The sequence below is a fragment of the Meleagris gallopavo genome, chromosome 7 (genome assembly GCF_905368555.1).
Source record: "Meleagris gallopavo chromosome 7, MGAL_WU_HG_1.1, whole genome shotgun sequence".
NCBI lineage: Eukaryota > Metazoa > Chordata > Aves > Galliformes > Phasianidae > Meleagris > Meleagris gallopavo.
This window is the reverse complement of record NC_139410.1, coordinates 10,238,432-10,266,363: the sequence shown is the minus strand read 5'-3', so window position 1 is coordinate 10,266,363 and position 27,932 is coordinate 10,238,432. Positions and strand designations below refer to the sequence as shown.

At 41.1% G+C, this 27,932-nt stretch overlaps 1 protein-coding gene across 4 annotated transcripts in view; it reads left to right on the top strand.

The window, feature by feature from the left end:
- The window catches only part of SATB2 (SATB homeobox 2), a 126,871-nt gene that overhangs the window by 65,426 nt on the left and 33,513 nt on the right, over positions 1 to 27,932 (top strand). For all 4 annotated transcript variants that reach the window (XM_085227978.1, XM_085227976.1, XM_085227977.1 and 1 more), the window contains 3 exons: positions 9,303 to 9,775; positions 21,824 to 22,036; positions 26,748 to 26,903. In XM_085227978.1, coding sequence (XP_085084104.1) covers positions 9,303 to 9,775; positions 21,824 to 22,036; positions 26,748 to 26,903 — 842 coding nt within the window. The remainder of the gene's footprint in view (positions 1 to 9,302; positions 9,776 to 21,823; positions 22,037 to 26,747; positions 26,904 to 27,932) is intronic.

Genomic DNA, 27,932 nt, shown 5'->3' with positions numbered 1-27,932 from the left:
ATTAGCAGCAGATGTAAGAGCTATATATATGAGTGGAATTGTATGTAATCTCAAGTGAATGGTCTCAGTGTGCATTCTGTTGAACTCTCCAAAAAGATGACGAACCTATTTTTGCTTGCAATTTTAAAAAAAGTTTTCAGCTCAGCATGGTAATTTTGTCTTGTGTCAAGACCATGCTAGTGTAAAATTCTGCTTGATTTTTTTTTTTTTTTTTCCCAGCCACCCTGCCCCCATGAGGTTTTAAGATGTTCACAGTTTACTCAGAGGTATGAGAGTTAGTACACAGATTCTGGAGTTGCTGGTGTGAGGATGGAGGCTTTTTTTTTTTTTTTTTTTTTTTTTTTTTTTCCCAACCTTGTTCTGAGCCTTCCATTGCGTATGTGTTCAGGGACATGAGTGAGTTTCTAACAGGATATCTGCTCTTTCCAGTCTCATTGGAATAACATGCGTATTTCAAAGATAGCTTATATTAAATCAGTTCTAATGGAAAATGCACAGTACTTGGAAAACAAGAATCCTACAGTTCTGTGAACTTTTTCTTCCCTCTGTGGACCTGTGTAATCATTTAGAGTGGCAGTTAAGCTATTTAGTTTGTATTGTCCTTTTGTTAAAAATATACACCATGAATGATTGTAATATTATTGTGCTCTTTTAAACTCTGTTTTATGGTTATAAAATATTTTGAAAAATGTGCACCCTTTTGGTTCTAGTTGCATACATGACAAGATTTAGGTAAAATTAAACTGCTTGAATCAAGAATCACGCTGTCCTGTTCTTACCAAAGGCTACATACTAGTGACCGTGGTGATAACTGTACAACACGTAGAGACAAGTTTCCAAACTTCATCATGCAACTCATGTCATTGTCAAGGGATAAAATTTGCACCAGTTACCTACTCGTTGCCTAGTCTTTTGGGTTCATAGCATTTCAAATATTTGTTTAGTTCTGTTTTTCAATAGATGTTTCACTTCTCAAGTGTCATGCTTTCTATTTTTATCAGAAGGACTATCACTGTATCAGGATTCTTTCACAACTGAAACTCTTAACTGGTGTGAATCTTTTCTTTTTTTGCCTGATGACACAGCTTGGTTTGGTGGGAGGAAGTTAGGAAGGCAGAGGGAGAAATAAAAATATTGTGAACTTGAAAATAAAGAGATGTATTTTCTTTGTCTGTGTATTAGGAACATCTTATTTTTTTTTTTTTTGCTCCTGCCATCAGTGGCTGTCAAAATATAGCTTTCTGTGAATGTGAGTTTTGAGACTGTGGCTGTCTCAAAGTTTTTGTGGAATGATGAGTCCTCCTGTTTAAAAGAGGAGATCCCAGTTATTTCTATTTCAATGGATCAGGAACCAACTCCCATAAGAAAGAGCTTTTTATAGCTTCCTTAAATTGAGAATCTGCTTTGGCTGCTCTTTGTTTTTTCCAGTATTAATGATGTGATGTTGTCTGCAGTTTTGTTCCGGAGAGTATGTTTGCTTACTTCCCATAAGGAATTGACAGGCCAATCTGATTTTTTGATTCTGTGTTCTAGAGGTCATTCTAGGTTAAGAGAGTTTAGAACAGGATTCAGAGGGGTTCCCAGCTTTGTTAATACCAAACTGAAGGAGCCTTGAATTGCAGCATGGTCATAACGCCAGTGTGACTTGGTGAAAATTTTAATTATGTGCTTTGTTGAATAGTTTTGAATTGTTCCTCTGAAGCAGATGTTGCAGAAGCCTCATGAAAAGGCATAACAGAACATTCTCAATCAGTGTTTCTGACTTTTAACAACACCCCATGTATTGATACATGTGTGTATATGCATAAATAGAAGGTCACAGATAAGTCTATATAAATAGATGTATGTATGTAAGCACGTGTACATAGAGATCTTGACCTTTAGCCGTTTTAACTAAATAGTTGAAGCAGAAATGGTAAGGCTTTTTAAGAAGAGGTAATTTCATGTGTTGTTTAGATATTAGTTGTGACTCTGGCACTGAGCCAGATAGGGTCATTTAGGTTATCTGTGTGGCTCTTGACCTTACTGTAATTTTTTCTTTGCTTCCTTTCACGCTCCTGACTATGTTTTATTCCACTAAAAATAAAACTCACTTTTTAAAAGAAAATGGTAAGAAAAAAACATAATTCACAGGCAAGCATTTCAACATCTAGATCACATACAAAACCTGAAGATCATCTCTAACTTAAACACATCCTCACAGTATGCAGACTGCTGTGTTGTACTGTTTTATGAGGAGAGTTGTTCATCTTTTTGCACTAGGTCACCAGGAAAAAGTGGAATCTCTCTCTTTAAGTATAAGCTGAAGTTGGCACATTTCAGCAAGATTTAGAGACCCCTTGGCTACTGTTTTCCCCACCCATATTAGAATACTGTATTTCAGCATTGTCGCTGATGCTAAGTGCCAGTCTGGGGGATTTGTGTGCTTGTATTGTTAAGAGACAATTTACCCGCTGTAGTGTGTTCTGGGAGCTTTATAAATTGTGGCCCTCTTGGCTTTCCTATAAAGAGAATTAAAGCAGGCACTTTAAAAAAAAAAAAGCTTAACTTTTATGTAAAGTAAATACATTGATGAATTTCAGCTTTGCAGAGCGTCTTTTTTTTTTTTTCTGTCCCTTCTGGAGCAGTGGCTCTCACTCTTAACAGCACCTGTGCCATGACAGAAGGGGATGATATGTCCGTTAGCTGAACCACCTCGTGTGCATGCGTGTGTCTGAATCTGCAACCATTGCTGCTATAGGGAACGTATGTCAGTTCAATAGAGGTTGGAAGCCTTTCTATTGAGAAACCACTTAGCCCTTTGTCCCTTCTATCTTGTCCCTGCCATGCAGAAGGTTTTTATGACTGCTTGCTTTTATCACTTTTTTTTAATCTATGGATGATGACTGAGTCTGTTTAGATGATCTCACTGTGTCAACTTGATGGTTTTAAAATGCATTCAGTTCCAAGTACAGTGCTTTTTCTCAGTGAGGACCAGTTGTGTACTAAGGCTGGGACTTCTGTCCAGCCACACTTGATTTCATAGTGACTATGGAATTGTCTTTGTCATGGAAATACTTTTTTTTTTTTAATATCTCCAGAATTTCAAAATAAAATTTCCTTCAAATGTATAAAAAGTATTCTTGTGTGCTGTCAAGTAGAATAACTTCTGTTAGTTCAATAGGAAAGGAGTTTTTAGAAAGTAAGCACTACTGGAGGTTAGGTTGGAAAGGGAGGAAGACATGAAGCTTAGACACAGACATCAACTTCCCTGTGAGAGCTGCAAAATGACTATCTCTGATTGTGTGGACTTCATAGAGTATAAAATCCATTCTGTCACTGAGAACAGAAATGAATTCTGTTCACTCCAAGTGTCTAAGGGCTTACATGTCTCTTGTAATGATGTTTGTGTTCTGTGTTGTTCCTTTCATCATCTTTGCTGCTATGAGTCAGGAAGAGATGTGTATTTATCTCCCCGAGGGGCTGCACAATTGTCTGGGTATTCTAGACAATTTGCACCTCCCTCTTGAGGTGTCCACAAAAGGTTAGTACTTAAATAGCAGGGCATGCTTCCATGACAGTGCTTTGACAGGGAGTAAGATATTTTTATATCAGATGAGACCATCTAACTGGTATGCTATTTCTGTCAGTTCTGACTAATGTTTGTCCTAATTCTTCTTTTCCATTTTACACAACCAGTATTTATATATTAGATTGTGGTCTCTAAAATACCTTCAATGTAATGATTTTTTTCTGCCTTAGGAAGAATAAAGTTCATACTGTTATGTGACCTCCCTAACCTGTGCAGTAACCCCAAAACAATCTGGAATGAATTCATTTTATATTCTTCCTTTCTGAGATGCAGCTTTTGGAAGCAGCGCAGTTCAGGGACAGCCTATGAGAAGAATGACTTCCTACATTTAAGCAGAATTGTCTGAAAACATGTTAGTGTTTGTGTGTCCCACGGGATGAATAGGATCTAGTCTGTAGGACAAGAGGAAGGGAAAGTCTGATGTATGGAAGTCAACAAGTTGGTTCACTCTACTCAGTTCCCTCAAGAATGATGCTGATCAATGGCCTCCTTTTTGGATAGTTCTTCCAAGCACAAAAATAGTGACTTGTGCTTTGGGAACTGAGCGATCTGTAGTGCAGTGGAGAACAGACAATGGCCTTTCCTGTCTGTTTTCCATTAGACTTGGATAAAGGCCTTTGCTACCCACAGCCAGTGGCCAAAAAATTTCTGTATGTGCTCCATAGCTATTTTGAGGTTATTTGCTATCCTGCAAGAGTAGAGGAAGTGAAAGGTTTTAAAAGTTAAGATTTCTTACCAAGTGTGCTGCTCTGGTCAACTCACATTCTCTCCTATTCTGACTGCAAGAACAAACAGTCCAGGCAGAGGTCAAGCAGTAAGTGAAACCAGTGGATGACTTTGGGTAAATACAAAAATTGAATGTTGAATGAAAATGAGACTCCTCAGATCAGTCCTTTGCACTGAAGTGGTTAAGTGGGCTGTGATTAAAACAAATAAGTAATTATGCTAATTATAGATAAAAAGATAGAGAATTACCATTATAATAGCACCTCCTGTGCTCTGGAGTGGCTTTGTTGTATTTACAAAGAGGAAGTTGATAATCATAGGGTAAGCAAGAGGGCACCCTGTTGGTGTAGTGCAGCACTCCCAGCTCTGCACTTCACTCTGAGATGGAGGTAGTATGGTGTCAGAGCTTCTTTTCCCAAGCAAAGCTCCATGATTCAGAACAGGTTTAGCTCCAGCGAGTAAGGTGGTGTCGAGCTATGAGAAACTGTGGGAACCTTTCCATCTCTATGCCTGTCATACTGAAGCTCACAAACAGAGCTCTCTGCTGGCCCAGGCTAGCTCAGTTTGGCCTTTACCACTGCTGGTAATGGCTTTTATGATCGCCAGGTTTTAAGTAATAAATAAAACAAAGATGCAAGCTCTGAAGCTGTTGCACTGCAGAACAACCCTGGGGTGGTGACATCCTGTCACAATTGAAGCATGGCAGTCCTGCTGACTAGTAACTTATTACAAAAAATTTCTTTAGCAGCCTCTTCGTGCTCTATTTTGTGCAAAATGCTTGTATGCCATTGGGACTAAAAAGTTGGGAACTCGCTGGGTCATGGGTGCTGCAGGGCCCTCTTTGTGACCATGGCAGTGTGGTGCAGGGAGACGTGAAGATCTGGCTCTCCCTGCTGCATCCATTATTGTGTGTGCTAAGCAATTTGGATTCCAGTGCTGTCCGTCGGTACAGTGCTGTTCCTAAGCCCTAAATACCCCACAGGCTCTTTGTCAGAATGTTCCTATTAACAACTTGGTGAAAATAAAGGGTGAGGGGAAGGGAAGGTGGAGAAATAAATCTTATTTTAAATCTCTTGAGCTAGTTTCATTTCAAATGGAAAGTTGCATGCGGACCACCCCAAGCCATTGTGCTGTGGACTGTGTCAGCTGTTTGTACAGGGAATCTGGGTAGAGGATAAGAGTATCATGCAGGGGAAGGGTGCATTGGGCTGTTTTTGTGCTGTATCCAGGAAGTTTCTAGCTCAGTATGAAGCTGAAATACATTGACACACGTGGTAATCATTATGAGAAAAAAAAGGAACATTTAAATGTAACAATTTGCTGCTTCCATTCTGGGGATTAGGTTGGTGTCCAAGTGTTTTGCAGAGGTAGTTACATCTTGTAGCGGGCTATGGGCAAATGAAGGGCAGATACCATTCGAGGGTACTCAGTGAGCTGCCTGCTAAGCTTGGACATGGTACTTGTGGTCCTGGTACCTGGAACCCGCCTACGTAGTATGTATGGCTTCTGGAGGCTGGGCTCTTAAATGTGGAGGTGGTGTTGGACTTGGAGCAAAATTGAATACCAGGCAGCACGAAGCAGGAAGAAAAGGGAAAAGACTGCTGTAGTTTTTGCTGTGGCTGGACCACAGATGGGAGGTAGGTAACAGCCTCCTGGGCCAGCTTTTGCTTAAATAGCACAGGCACTGTAAGCAGAGGAGGACTGACAGCAGTACTTGAACACAGACCACAGGCATTCATGGAGCCCTCTCCTTCCCAATTTAGGGTTCTGCTGCTCTGTCTTCACTGTTTTGTAAGCAGACGTGTTCAAGTGCCAGCCAGCTTATAAAGGACTATAGGAGCTGTAAACATACCCCCCAGTTTCAACAGGGCAATAGCATGTGAGGGAAGGACAAAGGAGAGGAACATGGGGTAGAAACATGAAAAATAGAGTATGCAAGAGGACAAAATCCTGCCTCAAGAAAATCTGAGGCAGAACATTAGTGTCACAGAAGTGTTGTGGCTCCTATATGCCATTTTTTCATAGAGCATTGCTGGGAAGCTGGTCTGTCTCTTGTGACAGTGCTGGCTTGTGCCTCAGCACTGTGTCAGGCTTTCTCCTGTCCAGGCCCACAGATCCCCACCTGTTCATAGCCACTGATGAACAACAGGGAACCTGATATGGGAAATGTGCTGGAGAAGGAAAGAGCCTTGAGAAGTTGAGTAACGCACATCTTTTCTGTCTAGCATAACTGTTAATGGTAACCTTTTATTATTGAAGGGATTGAACTGACTAGATCTGGTTGGTTTGTTGGGAGTGGTTGTGTGGCAACATAGCCTAATGTGATCAAGGAAGGAAACGGATAAGAAAGGAAAAAAAGCCACCTATGGAAGCAAGTCAAATGATGTCTCCGTGTAACTGTGATTCCAAGTAGCATTGCAGAGATTAACAGCCTGGCAGACTTTTCATCTTAAATTTTATTTTTATAGGGGTTTATGACTTGGCACTGAAGTCAGGAGTGGGTGGAAACTTGGCAAACGTGGTTCAGCCCAGAAAGTGGATGTTATTTATATTTACTTCTCACCAGGATTTCAGAAACACTTGGTTACTGTTTTTGAGTTCTAACAAGTAGTAATTTATTGGTTTCAGTGACTTATTCTCTGTATGTTTCTTAAACTACAAGATAGTTGAGAAATTGTTTCAGCTTTCCTGAAGCTACTTGTGGAAGGACAAGTAGATCTCCGAAGGGTGTAAATGAATTCTGAGTGTAGTTCTTGATGCATTTCCTTTTAGCAGAATGCTCCTGCTCCTATTCTTTCATGTACACTGAACAACATCTTTATTGTATGTACATTAAGTTAATTCCTGATTCTCAAGTAGCAGCTGCACCTTTGGAATAATTACATTTGGTTTTCCTGGTAACAGTGTGTATTTAATAGCATTATTCAGGTACAGGCTCACCAAAGAAAGGCTTAGGTGATTATATGGCCACGTGTTTTCTGTGTGGGCCATGGTGCTGGATGGGGTCTTCTCCAGTGGTGACAGAACAGCCTCTCTTCCCCATGACCCTGCACGCCTTCTGTGCCTAATGCTTGGGAATGGGTACTGAAATCAGTACTTAAGTAGGAATTTTTAGTACTTTCAGCAAACTGAAATGCTGTGTTATGTGTTTAGTAGGCTGTGAGAAATTTATGGAGATGGTCAGTCATTTGCAATAGTGTTTGTGTATTGCAAGTATTGTATGGCATTTCATAGCTGAAACATCGTGCACAAATAAACAGTTATAAAATTAGTTGAGTTGAAACATTGGCTTTTGAAGAAAGATGGAATTAAGAATTTTATTAGAAATGTTTAATTTTTACTTTTTTTTTTTCATTAACAAGGATTTTATTGAAGGTTAAAAGTTCTTTGGAATTTTTTTTTTTAGAAAATAAAAATGGGAACTGGGAAATATCTTTAAAATTCCTGGATATTAATTTACCTAGTTATAAAAATTAGTGCTTGTGATGTTCTGGAATGACGGCTCTAAAGACAGAAATTGTGCGTATCTGTGCTCTGGGCATGATTCCCTCCCTCATGAGAATTCAACCCTCTCTGTCTGAGATTAACTCTGAAAGGTGAGAAGAGCTGTCTCTGTTTAAAAGGAAACAGAGAAAGTCATCAATAAATTGTCACTTGAGTACTATGTAAAGATTCAAAGCTTTACATGGATTAGGTCTTAAAAAGAGTTCAAAATCCTTGTACCATTGTTGATCATTACACAATTCTGATTGTGTTACGTTTTTTATGAAACAAATCCTGTCTTGTCATTTTTATGTTGTCCTTGCTAAATAAGGTAGTAGTTTACTAGCTGTATGGTAGCAGTCCCTGGACACTTTTAGATCAATAGATAAATTCCCAATTTTGTGTAGTGAAGCTCACGGAATCTTCAACTTTGTATAAATGACTTTTGATTATTAAAGTTATTTAAGTAATAGTTTTACTTTTTTATTTTATAAACTTCATTTCCAATTTCAAACATTACTTGTAGAGGAAATTTGGTTTTGTAATATGCAGGCATTTAATTTGGCAGTTGCATGAAAAGGTGTTGCAGTATTACTGATGTAAGTTATCTGAAAGGGTTGTGGCTGCATATATGATTACAATAAATGCATCTGGTTTGTAATGCTTCGTTTTTTTTATAATACGATGTCACTTAAGAATAACAGGTCTTTGTTATAGTAAAGATTTATTTTGAAGATGGTAAAGCCATAAAATAGCACTATAAACCAGTAAAAGGTTGCTGTCAGAATCTGTTTTTTGTAAAGTGGGCATTCATGCACAGTTCCTTCAAGGTTTCCAGACAGAGTGATGAGGCTTTTGTTAGAACCATTGCTCTGAAACGTTCTCATTTGTGAATCAAGGATGTGCATGGTTACGTAGCATGCTTTCAGGCAAGCAACTTGATTCTGCTACAGTACATCTAGGTGAATTCACATTACCACCTAAAGTGGTAACTTTATCCACACGTGATGCAAGGTAGAGTTTATGTTGGAAAAAATATAATTGCTGAGTTTGTAATGAGAAGTTGTTTCATGAACTGCATAGGGAATGGTCTGGTTTCCATTGAATTGGTGTGGGTGGATACTGATTTGGGTTTCTTTCCTTCAGCTATATGCCAGTGATTCTGAAATGTTTTCCCTCTTTTAAGAGTTATTCAATTTGATGACAGATTCAGAAGTTACTGACAGTGTGAGTGGAAATGTCTAAACTCGTTTCTTTAGGAAATGAGGCTGGAACAGACACCTGCTACCAGTTTTATAAGGAGGCTTCCTAAGCAGCAAGTGAAACCCAAGAAGTATGAAAGTGTCTTGATTATTGTTGCTCTTACTTTGTACTGCTTTTGTTCTGTTTTTGAGTAGCTTTTATGCAAGTGCAGATTTGAAAACTAAAGTGAGTGCTATACACCTGGAGTAATTCTTACCCAAATGGTCCTCTTGTAAATGCCAACTGAAATGACAGCAAAATAATTTTTCTCTTTTAACAGTGGAAAGAGTGGAAAGAGAAAACCTTTCAGACTATTGTGTTCTTGGTCAACGTCCCATGCACTTACCAAATATCAACCAACTGGCAACCTTGGGAAAAACTAATGAACAGTCTCCTCATGGCCAAATTCACCACAGTACTCCAATCCGAAACCAAGTGCCAACGATGCAGACAATGATAAACCCTGGGCTCCTGTCTCCTCAGCTCAGTCCACAACTGGTGAGGCAGCAGATAGCAATGGCCCATCTGATAAACCAACAGATTGCCGTCAGCCGGCTACTGGCTCACCAGCACCCACAAGCTATCAACCAGCAGTTCTTGAATCATCCACCCATCCCTAGAGCTGTCAAACCAGAGCCATCAAATTCATCGGTGGAAGTCTCTCCAGATATTTACCAGCAAGTCAGAGATGAGCTGAAGAGAGCCAGTGTATCTCAAGCTGTCTTTGCAAGAGTAGCATTCAACCGCACACAGGTATCCATTTCTGTTCTATAACCAAGAAGTGCTGAGGGGTCAAAGTTGTGACTCTTGTGGGGCTATGTGGTTGTTGCAGATCAAGGAAAGATGTACCCCAGAAACAGGTCATACCATCCACCATTTTTTCCCCAGTCTCATTGGCATGATTGAGCAAGACTGTTTATTCATAGAACAGCTGTTTGCTTGAAATTGTTTACCCTAGTGCTGTTACCTGAGCTTTGTTCTCTAGTTATCATTCTGCTGATGTGAGTTCTTTCCTGAGTTCTTCTCTGTGGTTATGAACTTCCACATCTGCTCCTGCCTGATGGCCAGGAAGAGGTAAGAAGAGACTAAGGGAGTCAGCATCTTTTAATTTATGTCACTTTCTCAGTTCCTTCTTGTGGTAACTACTGTTGATTGCACAACTACTGCCAGAGGCTAGTGACATAGAAATGAGTAAGACAAGTATTCATAGGCCTAAAGACAGTCTTGGTGCTGGCTGCATAAGAGACAATTGATTGCTGGAAAGGATGTCTGCCATTTGCAGCTGGTTTTCTCACTCAAATATTGAAACTCAGATGTTAAAATAATTACACAGCAGTATCAGTGTAAGCCTAGCACCTGGAATACCATAGGTGAATGAATATTCAGAAATGCAGGCTGTTTACATTTATCCTGCTGCCAGACAGCATTCAAGGCATACAAAGCACAATCTCTGGTTGGTGATACTCCTCCGTAAGGGTTAATAAATGGGAAGTGACATCATATTTAAATATTGGTACAATTTTCTTTTGTACAGTCTGAGCTGATCTTTGAGATTAGCTTTACCAGCACGAGAAGACAAGGGCCGTGTATGTATGTGTCTGCAGGAGCTCTGTCTGTCGAGCCATACAGTGCCTTTGTACGTTCTCCTGGATTAATGATTTTCTTTGGCACTGCCATTTTGGAAATGCCATATTATGAGGGAACTAATTAAAGTATGGAGCACATTTTTATTACTTCCCTTTTTCCATTAAATTCATAAGATGGCTGCACTCAGAAAAAAACATTCAGGTTCAATCAACATGTCTTTGAGTTCTGGGGTTAGCCTTGAGGATATCGAATGAAAACTACATAGGAATGTATGAGTATTTCCTCTTTAAAATGCTGCTTTTAATTTGGAAAAGCTTTTCATCCCTCTGAGATCATAACCTGTTGTATATAAAGCCTTGTATAATCAAGGTAGATGGTATTGACAGAATGACATATTCTACACTTGAGTGAGAGCTCAGCATTAACCTTGCTGGTGAGGGTTTTGCTATTGTCACTGAACATAATGTTTTGCTTTAGTCAGACCAGGACAGATTGGTAATACCCAAATCTGTCACTAGACCACAGGTATATCCCTGTCAAGCTGTCAAACAAATTGTGTGTTAAACTGGCCATTCAGCTGTAGTGTTTAAAAGGGGGCAATGTTTTATTCTGCGTGCCTAGGAAATCCCACACCTCGCCTATCCCTGACTGAACACTGCATTTGACTTCTGAAGACAGCAGTGAAAAGGCAGGCATTTCTGAGAGACCACTCTGCTTTTTTCTAGTGATTTTACAGTTTTTCATCCATCTATGGTGTTTAATAGCAGCTGTGATGGAGATTGCACCATATTATCAGAATACGGACTAAGAAAGCTGTAATATGTTTTTGTTGTTGTTGTTTATTTGACCTAGTTGTCCTGCACCGAGCCAGTGCAGGAACTGCAGGCTGTTGTCCTGCACACCACAGTGGAGAAAGCACTGCACTGCTGCTGGGAGCTGTGGCACTGTCTCTTCGTGGTTCAGTACTTCACAATTGTGTAACGGTTTAGATTGAGCTCACTCACTCACTGGGAGCACAGACCTGAGTAGATCCGAGTTGACACGCCAATGTAATGTCCTTTGGGAAAGTGTCAAAGCACCTTTCCTGGACAGGACTGCACCAGGAAATGGGATGTAATGCTCTGTCCTCCAACCAGTTTACACTTGAGACCGGTATACATAATAGTGCGTAGTTCTAGGGTATTAGTATCACTGATTTTGTCTTTCCTCCTGTCCTGCTGATATTTGTCTCAGATTGCACTAACTTCTCTAGATTTCACTTTAAAAAAAAAAAAAAAAAAGATTGCTTCATTGCAAGTTATCAGACACAATTTTATATGAAAGGAAAGAAATTGTCTACTTCTTAGTCTTCCATCATACATATGAAAGTACCTATACAGCCTGTGATGGTGATTCCAGAACAGGCTAGTCTCAAACGTCCATAAGTGTTGCTTATCTCAGAGGTGTGCTTCATTAGTCTAAAAGACCAGTGAACCTTATGTGCAGTGCATTACATCCTCATGAACTATCACTGCAGCAAAATAATGTAGTTGCATATTAATGCATTACTATCCTCAGCTTTTAGTTCCAACTCAAATCAGTCTCCCCTCAGGTCAGAGACTGTTACCCCAAGTAGTAAGAAGAGGTGCTCAAGCAGTCAGCTTTCCACTGCACTGTAGAAGACGTGGGATAATCCCAAACATCCGTGGGGGGGAGAAGTAGAACTTCCTGATGTGAAAGTTCAGGTCTGCTTTCACTTTCTTTCATTCTCCTTTTGAGTCTTCTCAGGAGACATAGGGGTTTGTGCATGGAAATGTTTGGATTAGAAACTGAAGCCCTGTTATTTCTCATTATGATATCAAAGAATAGATGCTGTGTGCCAGCCAGCTAATAACTGTATTAATCACTGCATTATGGCCCACTGCTTAATCCTTCTTTGTGGTAGTTCTGCAGCACACGTTAGCCTATAATTAAGTATAGCTTCATGAAATATGTACTGTGAGACTTGCTTAATAGATAAACTATTCTCTAATTTATTTTCAAGTCCAATGACCTACATACTCAATGCTGAAAAACCCCTTCTTATGAACATTATTTCTCCCCCGAGACCTTCCATCTGAGTAAATCTGTTAAATGAAGTAGAGGAAGCTTTGATCCAAACTAGGCTAAATCCATTGGAACAAATGGCCGACATATGTATGTATGCATGTATGTGTGTGGGAAGGGAGGATGGTCAGAAGATGGAGAGGTACAGTTGCATGATTTGTGAGACATCCAAAACTTCCTCTAAAAATTGGAAAGTCAGCTTCAGACACGCTATTTCCTTATGCCTGTGGCCATGCTGTTGTCTGCACATGTGAAAATAAAGTGCTTTGGTTTCTGTCACAAATGCTATGCATTTCCTAGGACGCAGACCTGCCACTGCAGTCCGACTGAGGTGGGAAGCTCAGTACTTGCTCTGTGCCTGGGACTGCAGCACAAAATGAACATTTTGAGATTTATTTGAAATTGGGTATCAAAAACTCTCAAAGTGTGTATAATTGATGTTTGATGCCTCTCTGTGTCTTCTTTTTACTTTATTGCTGGGAATCGATGTTGCAATTTTAATTCACCCTGTTGCAGAGTCTAAATTAAATAAGCTAAAATAAACTGCTTGTTTATTCAGCAGTTTGGGGCAGTTGGAAGAGAGTTCTTCAACCTCCACAGAGAATTCAGTTTTTGAAGGTGTTTTTAATGGCACTATTCCCGACAAGGGAGAAACGCCTACATAACCTTCAAAACATTTAAAATGATTGTGCCCACTAGCATTGTTTGTGTTAGCTACGATTAGTGCATGTTGGAAATATGTCTTCATAGGCTTTATACATCCTCGTGGATGCCAGTAGCACTGCATTTCTGGACTATAGGCATGGTCCCCCTGTGTGAACTGCAGTAAGGTGCTATTCAAATTTGTAAGTGTGGTTATGTAGCCTAAGGAGTGGTACTGGGACTGTTGTGTTGCAGGTTAGGGCCCCAATGGAACTTGTGAGATGCAGGTAAATAGGACAGGGGACAAAGGCTGTTTGTATTCCTGGCCTGCATTTAGCTGCCATCATTTTCTTCCCTCCAAGGTGGCCCTGGGGACCCTCAGTCATACAGGCAAGGGAGGAGGTGTGGGTCGAGGCAGTGGAGGAAGCTGGTTATGGTGAAGGTATTCAGCAGCATTGCTGGGGCAAGAAATGCAGTTTCTTGCTCGTGTAATTACTCCTAAGTCTACGGACTTGCTCCTGGAGGAGAATACATATGTGAATTTTCAGCATCCTCTGGGGGAGAGTCAATGTACTACCTCCCTCTTGTGCCATAGTGTCTCCTACTGCGGCATCCAAGTTGCAACTGAAAGGCTGATATCACCAAAGCTTGTTGTATCACAAGTTGTAGTATATTGCTAAGTGGGCACATGGTGATGGATACAGAGGTAAGAGAAGACTTGTTTAAAGGAAGCGCATGAAAATATTCTTTTTTACCCCGTCCTTCTCTGAAATGTTTTTTTCTTGTTGTTTTTTTAGCAAATCTGAAGTTACTGAAGTAATCTGTGCTCTTCAAAATCTATAGTTTTAAAGAGATTTGAATCCTGCTTTGCATGAGAAAAATTAACTTATTTTCCTCTTTTGCCTGCTTTCTGGGCATCCCTCATTGCTGCAGGTTCAGACAGGGGAGGACTGTCAGGCTGTTTTTGTAAGGGTCCAGACACCCTAAATCACTGGATCAGGGAACCGCTTTTCTCCACTTTGGGAGTACCCCAGTGACTGAAAAGCCTATAGACTAAGTGTTTTCTGTTTATATCTTTTTTTTTTTACGCGTCTTTTTTTTGCCAATATTTTGACATAATAGCCAAAACTAGTAAAATGTTTGGGCAAATGGCCAGTGCTTGTTTTACTGAACAGCCTCACAAACTGGGAATATCCGTGAACCTGAGGCTTTTTGAATGAAACAGTCGTGGTGCCAGATATAGAGAGCTGGAGGAGCAGGCATATTTGGGATGCATGTAACTCTTTTCCCAAAGAAAGTTGGCTGCATCTAGCTTTCTGTTCCCTTCCTCTCTCAATAGTTAGCAACGAGGAATCATTTTTTAGCATGTAGACAGGAAGGCAGGTCAACCCTGTGCCTTAGCGGGTGCTTTTTGGGTAAAATCAAGTAACAGCACAGGAAGGGAGAAACTCTACTTTAATACCCTCAGATATAGTGACATTTATAATAAAATAAACTGGTTCATCTTGTTTGAGGGATTCTGCCATACTTTGGCTGCAGCAATGGACTGAGGTGTAGGCAAATGCAGGCTCAGTTCTGGGTGCCCCAGATCCTGGTGTGACTGTGGGCAAGTCCAGACTTCTGCCACAAGAAAGGGGACAGTAATGCTGCCTGGCGTGCAAAGATGCAGCAAGTCAGGTGTGGAGGGGCTTGGAGGCTCTGAGGGCAAACAGTGGTTGGTGAGGAAACTCCAAAGAAAATCTTTGGAGGCAAACAGAGAGGGAAGCGGCGGCAACTCTTCATTCGTGCCTAATTCTGCTTTCTTTGGCAAAATTCCCCCAAACTGGAGTGGGAGCAGAATTGGGACCTTTAAGAGACTTTTTAAGATTAGAAATATGCTCTGTTGAAATAGCTGGAAGTTCCACCTCTGCTTGTTTGTGAGCCAAATCCTGGACAGAATTCCTCTTGCAAGTAATTCTTCCTTTGACTTAAGTGAGAGAAAGATGAGCAGCTTTCATTCTCTGCCTACTATCTGGTGAGACATTCATGCTGCTTTCATTGCTATGGTGTCTGTTCCATTGTGCACAGACTTTCAATTAGTGAGGGTTCTGGTTTTGTTTTTTTGTGGGGGGATTTTTTGTTGTGTTTTTCCCCATAGAAAACTCTCTGTTATTGCATGAAACCGTTTCATGCTGTCTCCTTGTTTTATTCTTCTATGTAATGTGGCACAAGCAGCGTTCTGTTGTACTCACAGGAAAGAAGGCAATCTGCAAGGGAAGTGCTTAATTTAATAAATGGCAGATTTTTAGTACATGGGATATTTGTTCCAACCGTTGGTTTTTGCACTGCCCAAAATTTCAGTTTCAATTAAGTTAATTGTATTCAATAAGCTGAATGAAAAGATCTTAAGTAGCACGTGAGTCAGGCTTTCAGAGCGTGCTTGTTGGAGGCGGCTGCTGCCTGCTCAGCTGAGGCACAGGAGTCCTGAGCCTGGGAGCAAGCGCACGGCTGTACAGCGTGCATGAGCGGTGCGTCCTGCTCACTTTCCAGCATGTTTCAGTACAAAGGACTGACGTGCATGTTATAAATGGTGGCACTGTGTGGCTGCAGGTGGTGGGTCCTTCTCTGCCTGCTTTTCTCCATGCATCCACATTCAGCTCCACATGCACATCTTGTCTTCCCTAATAAAAAGAAATACTGTAATAAAAAAGAGACTTTATTAAACTAATGCAATAAAGGCATTTTCTTTGAGGATTTAAACACTTCATTTTTAATAATAAAAATCAAATTGTCGTAGTTGGACCCTGTATAAGTTCTATTCAAATCAGCCTCTAAATGCTGCGTGCCGAAGCAGCTCTCTCCTGAGATGTATGTATTTTAGCATTAGTTAAATGAGTTTAAGAACTTTGGCTGTAGGCAGTGAATCTAAGGATCAGGAGTTTTTTGTTCTTTTTAGTGAGAGACTGATGCAATGCACTCAGCTGCACTGAGGGTATTATGAGACAGCTGATCTCCTGTTCACACTGGTGGAAAACTGCACAAAGTCCTTTGACTTCTGTAGCTCATGTAAACAGACAAAAGCATTGCATACAGATGCTTTGCATGTTGAGACAGAAAGAGTTGGTCAAGGAAATGGGTGCAAATGCAGTTTTGCATGATGGAAACTATGACAGGATAGATCTGAAGGTGCTTGGTTTGGCTAACAACTCAAAATTTTCCACTGATTATCTAAACTAATTTTGCTGCACAAAATTGTCTGGACACATTGCCAGGATAAGCATTTCTAAGCAACTTCCAGCACTTCTGCCTTATATCCTAGATGAAGTTAGGAAGAGATGCAAGGGAATGGAAGCAAAGCTGTATCTGAAAATGAGCTAGATTCCTAAGAAGCAAGTACTTCCTGAAGACTTGGTTGAGTCCTGCATTCTTAGAGGCAAAGAGAAGTCTCTTAAAAAAATGTTCAATGCGTCTTATTCAGCCTAGAAGCCAATACTGGAGGTTGAAGCTGGAACTTCTAGTCAAAGTCAAGAGACAAAGAGATATCACGGTAAAAGCTTGCCCAGGCACAAGAAAAACATGGCAGGTAGAACTGCTTCATTTCTTGGAAGGGTGCTGGGAAGTTGGTGCTTCTGCAGAGCTCCACAGACTGACCTTCAACCTCAACTTTCAGGTGCAAGCAGCAGGCAACTTTAAATACAAACAGTCATTCCTGCCTGGCCAAACCAAGCTTCTTGTTGTGTACTGAAGTGTAGGTCACTAGGAAGGACTAGCTAACCAGAGGCTCCCCAGGTGTGCTGCCTTTCCATGCTGGAAACAGACCTTTCATACCAAAAGAAGATGCTGAGAGAGGACAGGCTTATTGCACCGGTCATGAAGATTCAGATTTTGATTTTAATAAACACCCATGTTTTCTGATTCTTGTCAATCACATCTATACCTGAAGGGAAGCAGAATAGCTTTTCTTTTGAGATGGCTGGTTACATGTGCTGTTTGTGCTTTGAGTACTACAGAAGCAACATTTTTCAGCATTTTCACTGTTGCTCTTGGCAGTAGCTTAAATACGGATAGGCACAAATCAACCGAAAATATGAAAAAAGTGTTCATGCTTTTTTAGTCCTTCGTATGTATATAATCTTCTACAGAACATACAAACGGAGGTTTAGCACATTAGTTGAGTTCATTCAGGTTTTTGCCCTGGCCAGTGTTTCAATTGTCCCAAGCCTTGTTCTGAACCTTTTAAAAGTTGTGCCTGCTCTCGTGGCCACATTGCTGAGGTGTGGGTGAAGCAGAGTGCGGCTCCCAGCTGAGGCTGTGAACTTGATGTGCGTGAGGTCCTGGCCAGTGCTGTGAGTCCCCATTTGCCTGATGGCCCTCACTTTCCTCTGTCCTGAGGACATCAGTGTCTGGGCTGTGCTCCAACATGACCTCCTCAACCTGATCCAGACTACTTTTGAAAAGCCTTGGTTGCAAAACTATTCTTCCTTAGGTCACTGGTAGTGCAGTCTGCTGTCCCACTGAGACTTCATTTATGCATTTACAAGCCTGAACCAAAGCTCTTTGGGAAGGCAGAAAGACTTCTCTTGCTTTCTGTGGGCTTTGGTCAAGCCTTTGTGTTGGTCTCAAAGGCTGGTTAGTTGGTCCTTTGGATCGAGGAATTGGCCTGAATAACATTCACTCCCGTTGTAGTGCATTTTCTTTCAGAAGTTGCTTGAAAAAAATTCTTTGTCTGTGAAGTTTGGCATGTTTGTCCTGGAAATCCTGTATCTAGTAAAAAAAAAAAAAAAAAAAGAGTTCACAAATGCGGTTTCATAGGATGAGTGCAGGGCAAACCCCTAAGATAGTGACTTTGCTGAATTGTTTTTGAAAGATTAGATTTCAGCTTGTTTGAAAAACAAACAAACAAACAAAAACACTGTCAAAATTGCTCCTACCTTAAATAGCTCCAAAGACTTTTTTATTTTGACTGGACGTGTGCTCCTTTCTCCACCTCTGGCTATTATTTTATTTTTTTAAAGTCAATTAGGGATCCAGTATGAAATTTAAAAAATAGTGTCAGTTCCAAGGACAAACCAATCTGTGCCTCTGCAGTCTTTCTCTCGGGATGCTTGTATAGCACAGCTCAGCTGTGAGCAGAGCCTGTGCAACTGTTCAACTTTTCATCCATTGCCTCTTCAGTAACTGGCTTAAAAATGATGCCCAGGAGTGGAAAAGCAAAGATTTTAATAAGCTACCTAACCTGAAATTCATCCTAAAAGCTGTGTTTGGTAATGGAGACCTGTTTGGTCATGTAAAATCAGTACAAGACTTTCTAGTCCCCGAGGATCTTCTCTTAGGTTGAGTTGATTGCTCTGCAAACTGCCAGTATTATTTATTTATTTATTTATTTAAACATGAGATGTAAGTAAGTCAGAATGAGCTAATTTAGCCAATGGAATTTTATAACAAAAGTATGAGTGCTGTGGGTTCCCTCCCCCCCCAGCCCCTCCAGCAGAAATACAATTTGCAGAAATGAAAACATTATCTGGCTGGCTGTAGGGTTTTCTCAAAAATAGAAACAGTAGGGTTTGTCTGGCTGAGCCAGTTTCCTCACCACACACCTGGTGTATATCACTTTAAAAAATAAATTATGCCTCATTAAATTACAATTAAATGAAATCACGATCATTTGTTTTTCTGGAAGGAAGATGTTTTGCATATTGAAAGCCTAATTTGTTGCAGGTGACAAAAAGGCTGAACGGATTATTTAATATCACTTTATTTTTATATTGTTGCTCTCTGGTTAGTTTGTGTATACTTCAGTAGCTCAGAATTATATTATTGTAAACATTATTGCTCTCAAGACACTTAAATTTATTGTTCTATTCTACCGCTCAGCTATCTAGCCACTGTTGTTTACCAGCACTGTTTATCTTTCATTGCAGGAGGACAGGAGATTTTTCCCTCTAAGTTGGTTTTCTTGTTATCTGTCCTGCTGTTAACATGGCTCTGGAGCTGTCAAAGTGCTTTGCCTACTACAGCTGAGCTGCAGACCACTTGTTGCAGCCAGATTTCCTACCTGTAGGCACGGAATGAGCATTGGAGCAGGGTCCAGTGACCACTGATGTGGTCTTGTAGAGTCTAGTGACTGAGATGTGGTGTGCAATACTACATCTCTGTAAAGGAGGAGATCTTCATAGAAACACGAGCACAAACTAAGGTCAGAACCGTCGACTCCCTCCTGTGATGTACCCTTTCTGGTGCCAAGTTGGAGTCCCCAAGCCCAGAGCTGGTGTCTCAGGCAGTAAGATACCTTGTCAGTACCATGACTGAGCCACGTGTACCTGTGTGCCCCTAATTTACATACGGAGTCGATGACTGCGAAAAGTAATTGCTGGCATGCTTTCACATATGCTCTCCATTTTTGAAATTGAACCATAAATTTAGCCAGGCTAAGATGGGAGGAGAAAAAACGGTCTTAGAGTCAGCTCCAGAAGCTTTCTAGTACCTTTCTTTCCACAACCCCATTAATTTTTGGAAGCTGACCCAAAGGGGAAACAAAAAAAGTTACCTTTAAGACCTGGAAAAGCAAAAATTTAGAGAATCTGTGGAATTGATATTTGTTTACTGCCTTTGGAGAATTTTCCGCTGACTTTAAGGGGAAATTATAATAGGGACATGCTGTATTGATCTTGGAATGCCTCAAGTCACAGGCTCAGCTTTCTGAAATGTCCTGTTTCTGTTAATGTGCAGCACGTGAGTCTGGCAAACTTTGGAATTTCTTTTACAGAAGATCCCTAGTTTCCCTGAGGGGTGGTAAACTCTAAGAAGGAATCTGGGTACAAGCTCATGGCTTTGTCAGGGCTGCAGAGTGACAGAAGCAATGCCAGGGCCTGCCTGGCGTCTGTGCGGGCCTGCTCCACCTGCCGGCCTCCCTCCAGCCCCCTCTTCCCATTCCTGGTCTGAGGGTCCTGCCATGCCTTCAGGCCCAGTTTGGGCCATCTGGGATCTGCAGGGAAACCACGAGGAGGAAGCTCTTCTTTTGTAGATTAAGAGCTGAAAAGGTGAACTGTGTCCAGCCAACCTGCAGGTAACCTTTGGAGCTTATTTCAAGCACTTCAGGCATACATGCTGCTGAAGCAGAGCTTGCACGTATGTCTTTTAATGTAGATGTTCAATAGCAGATAACAGATAAAAGTAGATACGGACACTTGTTTGCCTGTCTGTTGGTTTTGTCAGGAATTCTATTAGTAAGATCAGTAAATAGCAGCAATGTTGGCATTTGCACGTTACTCAACTGTATGACCAGTGTTTTAGCAAATCTTTCAGGGGGAGACTCTGGTATGGAAGAAAATAGGCTGAATGTTACAGGGTTTTGACTAGGTGGCTGTTTTCTGGTAACGTTTTCCTTACAAGAAAGAAGTGCTGGTGAGGCAGCTTGCCTCAGTCATGGCTGTGCAGTAGTGGTGCAAAACATCCATGTCAGCAGCTGTGGCCGAATCGCAGTGGGGCCCTGTGTCCTCTTTGTGGCTGAAGGCCGCAGCTCCCATGGTGGCCTGGGGCTTGTGGCACTGCTTCCTTGTACAGCAGTGTATGTGAGCACTTGGCTCAGGAAGGGACTGTTATCGCTTCTGGGAGTGAGATGTCTTCTTGTGAAGTGGGGATGTGGTAGGTGCCTCTGGAACGTGGGTGGAACGTGCTTTGCTCTAGTTGGTTATGTAGGCTCCCTTCAGGCTTGTATATTGTGCCCTGACTTCCACATAAGCTGTGCTTGCAGTTATGCATTACTTTAATCTCATCATTAGACTTAAGCTTCATTTAATACTATTTTCCTCTCTCTCCAACTCCCTTTTTTTTTTTTTTTTTTTTTTTTTTTTAAATTTTGTGCTGCTTACCTCCTGGCAGAATGGTTTTTGTTAAAATTAAGTGAACATAGTGTTAATTTGTTGTTGCAGCAAGAAGCCCATGGTATTTTAAAATAAGGCATAAAAGAATGGGTTAAATTCCTACAGCTATATTCTAAGGCTTTATTATTTACTGCATTTTCTCCTCTCAGAAACAAGTGTCCAAACCAAAATGAATGGACTATAACATCAAACCCAACCAAATGTTTTTCTTTATAAACCTCCTGCACTGTTTAAATGTCAAAACTAAATTTACCAAACTTGGCAGATTTGCCAAAGATGAACAGGCCTGCCAAGCATTCCCAGCATCAAGACAAGACAGAGAGAGAGGGAGAGGGAGACATATAACAGCTCCTAAAATATTTGCTGCAAGCACCTGGTGGTAACTGCAGTTTCTTCTACCCAGTGCACCTGCCTTTATATCCCGGATTTCTGTGCTCACATGCTTATTTATATGTTTATTACAGTGCCAGAATAGGACAGTTGCAAAATAAACTCCAGCCCTCACAAGACAGCACTTTCCTACAAAATATTCCCTGTGGAAGATGCTATGAGATTCTGATGTAGGCTTTTCTAAACAAATTTAAAACACCACCATGTGACCGGACTTATAAATTTTTTTATCCAGGGCTTGTTGTCTGAGATCCTGCGTAAAGAAGAAGACCCGAGGACAGCTTCCCAGTCCCTCCTGGTAAACTTAAGGGCGATGCAGAATTTCCTCAACTTGCCTGACTCGGAACGGGATCGAATCTATCAGGATGAAAGAGAGAGAAGCATGAACCCTAATGTGAGCATGGTGTCTTCAGCAGCCAGCAGCCCAAGCTCCTCTAGAACCCCCCAGGTAAGATGTGATCCTTTGTATGTTATGTGGTCCTGTGCTAATATTAGTCCAGGAAAGGAGTTTTTCTCTGCCCTTCCCTTGTATGTTGCTCCCTTTGCTCAGGTGAGTTGTGGAAATCCTTTTATAAGGACTTGGAGAGGCTGTTAAGAGGTGTTTATTGAGTTGCAACAAGACTTAGTGATGATTCTAGCTTTGATCAATGCCATAAATGCAAAAAAGAGTCTGTGATTTTAGTACCTGAATGGTTGCTTGCGGGCTTTCCAGATAGAGTGTTTTAGACTACATTATAGAAAGATTATTTACATAACTTTTTGTGTTAGTGCACTGTGATGTTCTACAGAACACAGGAAATTTCTGAGCTTGTGGGGAGACACATAGATGTTGCAGTCAAAAACATGCAGTGATTAGGAGCCAACAGTGAGTTAGAAATCAGTGCACTCTGCCTAGGAAATGACAATCCTTTAGTTAGTTTACACTAGTAATTATTTGAAGTACAGAAAGTAGAGATGGGCATGGTGCTAGGGCAGGAGATGATGCTTTGAAGCTCTAAACCAGTAGACTTAACTAACCAGGTTTATTAACGTTCTGTTCCTATCCACTTCTCTATGTAAGTTGTTCCTTTGCGCTAAGAATGAACATGCAGGTACTACACTGTCATAGTGTATCCACCATTCAGCCAGGCTTCTTGCTGTCCCAGACATATACTCCAAAACGGAAAAGGTGATTGCACAAAGACAACAATTAACTCTTGTCATGACATTTGTGTAACTTGAGTTTGAAATTTCTAATTGTGCAGATGTGACAGCTCGGGTTTAGCACTTTTCTTCATCTGTCATAAACAGGCCTTTGTAACCCTCCTGCTCTGGTACTTCCACAGTTGTGCAGTCTGCAGAGTCTCTGAGTGCTCACTTGGGCTGTGCATGTCTTAACCATGCTTATAATATTACTGAGCAATTCTCATCCTGAATACTGGAGCAGCAGCTGCTAAAAATAAGAGTCTTGGGGCAGAGGGTTAAAGGCACGTAGATTATCCTTAAGGTGTGCTGATTTTGTAGAAACTGTTGAGCTCAGTTCATATGTTTGGGTGGACTCTACCACTACACATGATATAAAGAACTGCTTTCACTGAAAGCAAGCACATCTTGCCAAGCATGATTCAATGCTGAATTTTTGTAATATGCAAATTTCATTGTTGCATAACTCTTAACTGTTTTTAGTTATCTTTCTGTGAAAATAAAATTCTGAAGAGAACTATTTTAACATCTAAATAGTGTAAACTCTTTCTGCATTTATGTTTTCATGAAAGAATTAGCTTATTACTGTTAATATTTAGTGCAATAGATTTCATAACTTGAATAGAACAATAATAATTAAAAAAAAAAACAAACCAGAAAGAAATGGGTGAGTTAGTGCAGTCCGGTGAAAATAAAAATCAGATCTCTGTCAGATCTGTCACTCTGTCTCTTTCCTCTGTCAAAATAAGAAATCTTCCCCGTGTTCTAGTGACAGCTTTAAGTAAGGAAAATTTTGTTCTTCTTTTAAGGGTGAAGCATTGTTAGAAAACCATACGCTAGAAATATAAAGCAGCTCGCCCTTCCCTTATTTTCTTGAAGAATCTGGTAGAATATTGTGAGATTTTTTTAATCACCAAAAGCAATACAGAAACCTTTTTGTACCCAGTGCTTGTCTTGTGCCCGCTGGATAAAATTTCCCCAGTCCTCTGAGGGCCAGCACCAGTCAGCACAGGTGCTGTTTTGACAACTTGGACACCTCTGCAAATTAGGCTGCTTCCCAGCTCCTGGGCAGGCAGCTCGGCTACTGTGCTTCCCCATATGCCTGATATTAGTCCCAGTGAGACAAGTTCCCTGTTATATACCATGCAGCCATCCTGAAACATTGCCTCCCCAGGCAAATATGTTGTATACCCCAGATAATGGTGCTTTGAGGGTAGCAGTGCTAACTAGTGAGGAGGAGCTATACTGGTCTTTCAAGAATTATGTTACAGTGCTGAAGAAGTTGATTTAATGTCATTTTGAAACATGGTTTCCATAGATACCAATCTCCTGAGGCAGTACTTCTGGGAATGATTTTTTTTAGTGCGCTGGATAGAGTGTAGTTAAGTGATGGGACAGCCGTGGAGGTGGGCTCATGAGCACAAGGAGTCGCCTAGCATGACTCCATCACTCTGGAACCCAAAGCCCCTCAGGGTATTCCCCAAGCACAGACAGATGTGATATAGCACCGGTGCGGAGGTGAGAGCAGTGGATCCATCTAGCAAGAGGATGCAAGTACTTGGGGGAAGAGGTTCTGAACTTTTAAAGGTTATTGTGTACATGTTGCCAACTCTCTTCTCTCTGTTGAAGACCAGCATTAACTGCTGGGATTTCAGCACTCTAGCACTGTGATTACAAACCCTTTTCTTTTTTTTGTTTTCTTTCTCTTTTTTTCACCATTTGCAGTGAGACATTTCAATAATGGCAAACTTCTTGCTAATATGAAGATCAATTTTGAATCCAGGCCTCTGACTTTAAACACTTGCTTGTGATATTACTGTTTGGCACTTGTCCTACCTATTCTGATGATTAAATAAAAAAGAGCCCAGCTATCGAGGTGCATTGGGCAGGCTGGCTCCTGATTTCTGGCTGTGGAGCTGGCAGTGCAGGAGATCTGTGCAGGACAAGATGCGTTTTGAAACTTTCCTTTATATGCTAATTTTGTTCTCAGAATTCAGGCCTCACCTACCAGGCCTTGGTGACTTCAGCTGCTGTGCTAATCAAAGGCTCCATCACCTGGGAAGGCTTTCTTTATACCCTTCACAGCACTGCGATGTCTTCAGTTAAGCTCCACTAAATGAATCCTGACAGATTTGGACAGTCCTCTTCCTTTCCCATGATTTCTTCGGCGCTTTCCTATGTTCCTCACAACTATCCCATCTCTTGCCTATCTCTGAGGATTGAATTTTGGAGCTCGTTGTCCCTGTCAGTCCATCCATAGGGCTGTACCCACTCATGGTCAGGGCCTGTGGATGAGTTTGGCCTTGGTCCCCAGTGGTACCGGGGCACCAGAGGCCCTGGTCTGCCCCAACTGTGCTCCTACTGCCCTACTCTTAATGCAGAGATGCAGAAATCTCCAGCCCTTTCTCTATGGGTCCTGTGCTGAGAGTGCTGTTGTGTTGGAACAGCTAGGAAACAAGCCAAGGAGGCACAAAGCTGTAGGGGGCCCTTGCTGAGCACGGTGCACACATTCAGTTGGCTGCTGTGCCATGCAGCACTGTGTGGGTTGTGCACAGTGATCTCTTCCTGATCCCTAGCCTGACTTCAGAAAGAGAGGAGATACACGTTGATGAAGGCTTTATCTGCAAGCACTAGGAAGAGTGATTAGATCATTGTCTTGATTGAATTTTGTCTCCGTTATTAATGTGGGCCTTGGAATAGAAAAGATGTTAGGCACAGGAAGATTTGGAGGAAAGCAAAACAAAAGAAGTTCAGAAGGCTTGGTTTTGCCTAGTTAACCTTCTCATTAACAAAGAGGTGTTTGGCCACGTCTACCTAGTTAAAATGGCATGTACCAGCTGAAAAGGCTTATGATTGGACCAGATGACTGAATATCACCAGGATTTATGGGAGGTTTGAATCTATCTGGAAGCGTGAGCTTTGTGACTTAGCTTAGTTTGTTTCCTAAGACTTTCACATCTCAAGAGAAAATGGGGATTTTATGTCAGTAACCTATGTATTTCCCTTGAAAGATGTAGGATTTCAAGTATCAGCCCTGGCAAGTGAAATGTGGGCTCCAAGAGGCTACTGGTGCTGTGAGCGCTGCCTCCTGTCCCTCACCTGCCTCCACCATCTGAGAGTGGCCAAGGCTGAGGGGCTTTAAAATAAAAATCTCATAGAAGCCTACAGCATTGTACTGATAGCAGCCTTGCAAGGGTAGTCCAGCCTGGAGAAGGTACTGGCAGCGTCCGTTATTGTCCTTCATTTGTCACAGAAGCTGATGGGAAATCATTCAATTAAAAGGAGTGCAGTGGAATACACAAAATCTCAATATGAGTTTAGGAGAATGAGGGCAGCACATCAAAGGCATGCCAAAGCCCAGCTTTATGAAATGATTTTTTTTTTTTTTTTCATTTCCACTGATTTCCTAGGTGAAATTAGGTGACTGTCTGGCCAGCATAATGATGATAAGGCTGGGAAACCATACATACTCAAATGACATATGTATAGTTTTAATAAAGGATGAGAGAGACTTGAGGGAGTGCATTAAATTGAATAATAATTTATTATTTAGAGACCTCTACCCATTTACTCATTTTTTCTGGGAGAATTGGCTCTTCCTCCAAGGTGTAGGCCATTTTTAAAGAGGGGGAAAGAAAGTAGAGGCTGGTGTCAGTGCCGTGGCAGCTAGCTGGCAGAGCAAACTTCAGCGACTGCCTGCAGCCGAGCGCCCAGCTACCTATCGTGTTGTTGAGCTGCTCAATAAACATGCTGGGAGAGGGAGAGGGGGGAGTTGACAGGGCCTTGTATGTCCTATAGGAATGCACTGCAATTATTTCCAATCACAATTAACCTGATTAGAATAATGGACAGGAAGTGTCCCTCTGTAGCTAATGCAGTTTGGCATCAGCTGACTGAAATCCTTTGATAATTTCTGCACAGATGGCTGGGCTGAAAGCAGCACTTTTTTAATTATTATTTTCATGGTCTCTTGGTAGGCCAAAACCTCGACACCAACAACAGACCTCCCCATTAAGGCGGACGGCGCCAACGTCAACATCACAGCTGCCATTTATGACGAGATCCAACAGGAGATGAAAAGGGCCAAGGTATCTCAAGCTCTGTTTGCCAAGGTGGCTGCCAATAAAAGTCAGGTGAGTGGTAGAGGGGATTTCATTCTTTTTGGGGTTTTGTTTTTAAAGCCAACTTTGGGGTTGGAGCTAGACCTATATTCTCCTCCCACCAATAAAAATACATCTGTTCATACAATAATAATAACCTTCATCTCTGGGGAACCTGTAGTGTTTCTGGCATTTGCCTGCCTAAGTGGTTTCCTTTTTCCTTTTAAAATAGACTGAAAAAAGGACCGGCTTGCAGCTGAGCTTTCCTCCCCATTTTGTACAAACACACATGTCTTTTCCCACTTGTAGCATATAACTTACACATCAATTAGTAGGACAAGGACCTTCCAAAATGATGATACCCTTCTTGTTTTGCAGGTAAAAAAAAAACGTTTTCTTAAGTAATTAATGGAAGGAAGCTAATGGGGAAACTGCATGTTAGGAAGGTGTTTCCTTTTTTTTTTTTTCCTCACATTGTATGTGCTGCATGCAGTATTGCCATGTGAACAATTCACATCAAATCCAGTCATTTTTACAAAAAAGATGAGAGGGCACCACAGTGTGTTCTCGTGGATTAATTTTCACATTGGATGTAAAAAATACATGTGGGCAAACCTAAGCTGGAGTGAAATTCTTGAAGAGAATCCATTAATTTAAAAATTTTATCCAACTGTTTAAAAAAATATAATGTATCAGTATGAATTTTGTGGAAAGGAGGACAGCGTTTTTTGTAGGAAGGACCACAAGCGGATGATGGTTCCATGGTCTCCTTCCTACAAAAAACGCTGTCCTCCTTTGGAACCAATTGTTTACTCTGTGTGAGAAGAGCTGCTTCTGATCATGAATGAAATTACTCAGTTGTGCTAAGGAGAGGGCATCAATATGCACACAAGAATGCACAAATGCCTCTGTGTGGAAGGGTTAGAAACATCTAGGTGCATGTACTCTACTAAATACATTTTTTCCCTCTGTGAAGGAAAGCAATATTGTAGTCATTAAAGTAGATGTAAAATAAGAAATTGAAAGGCATATAAACAAAGCATCAGAGGCTATCAAAGCACA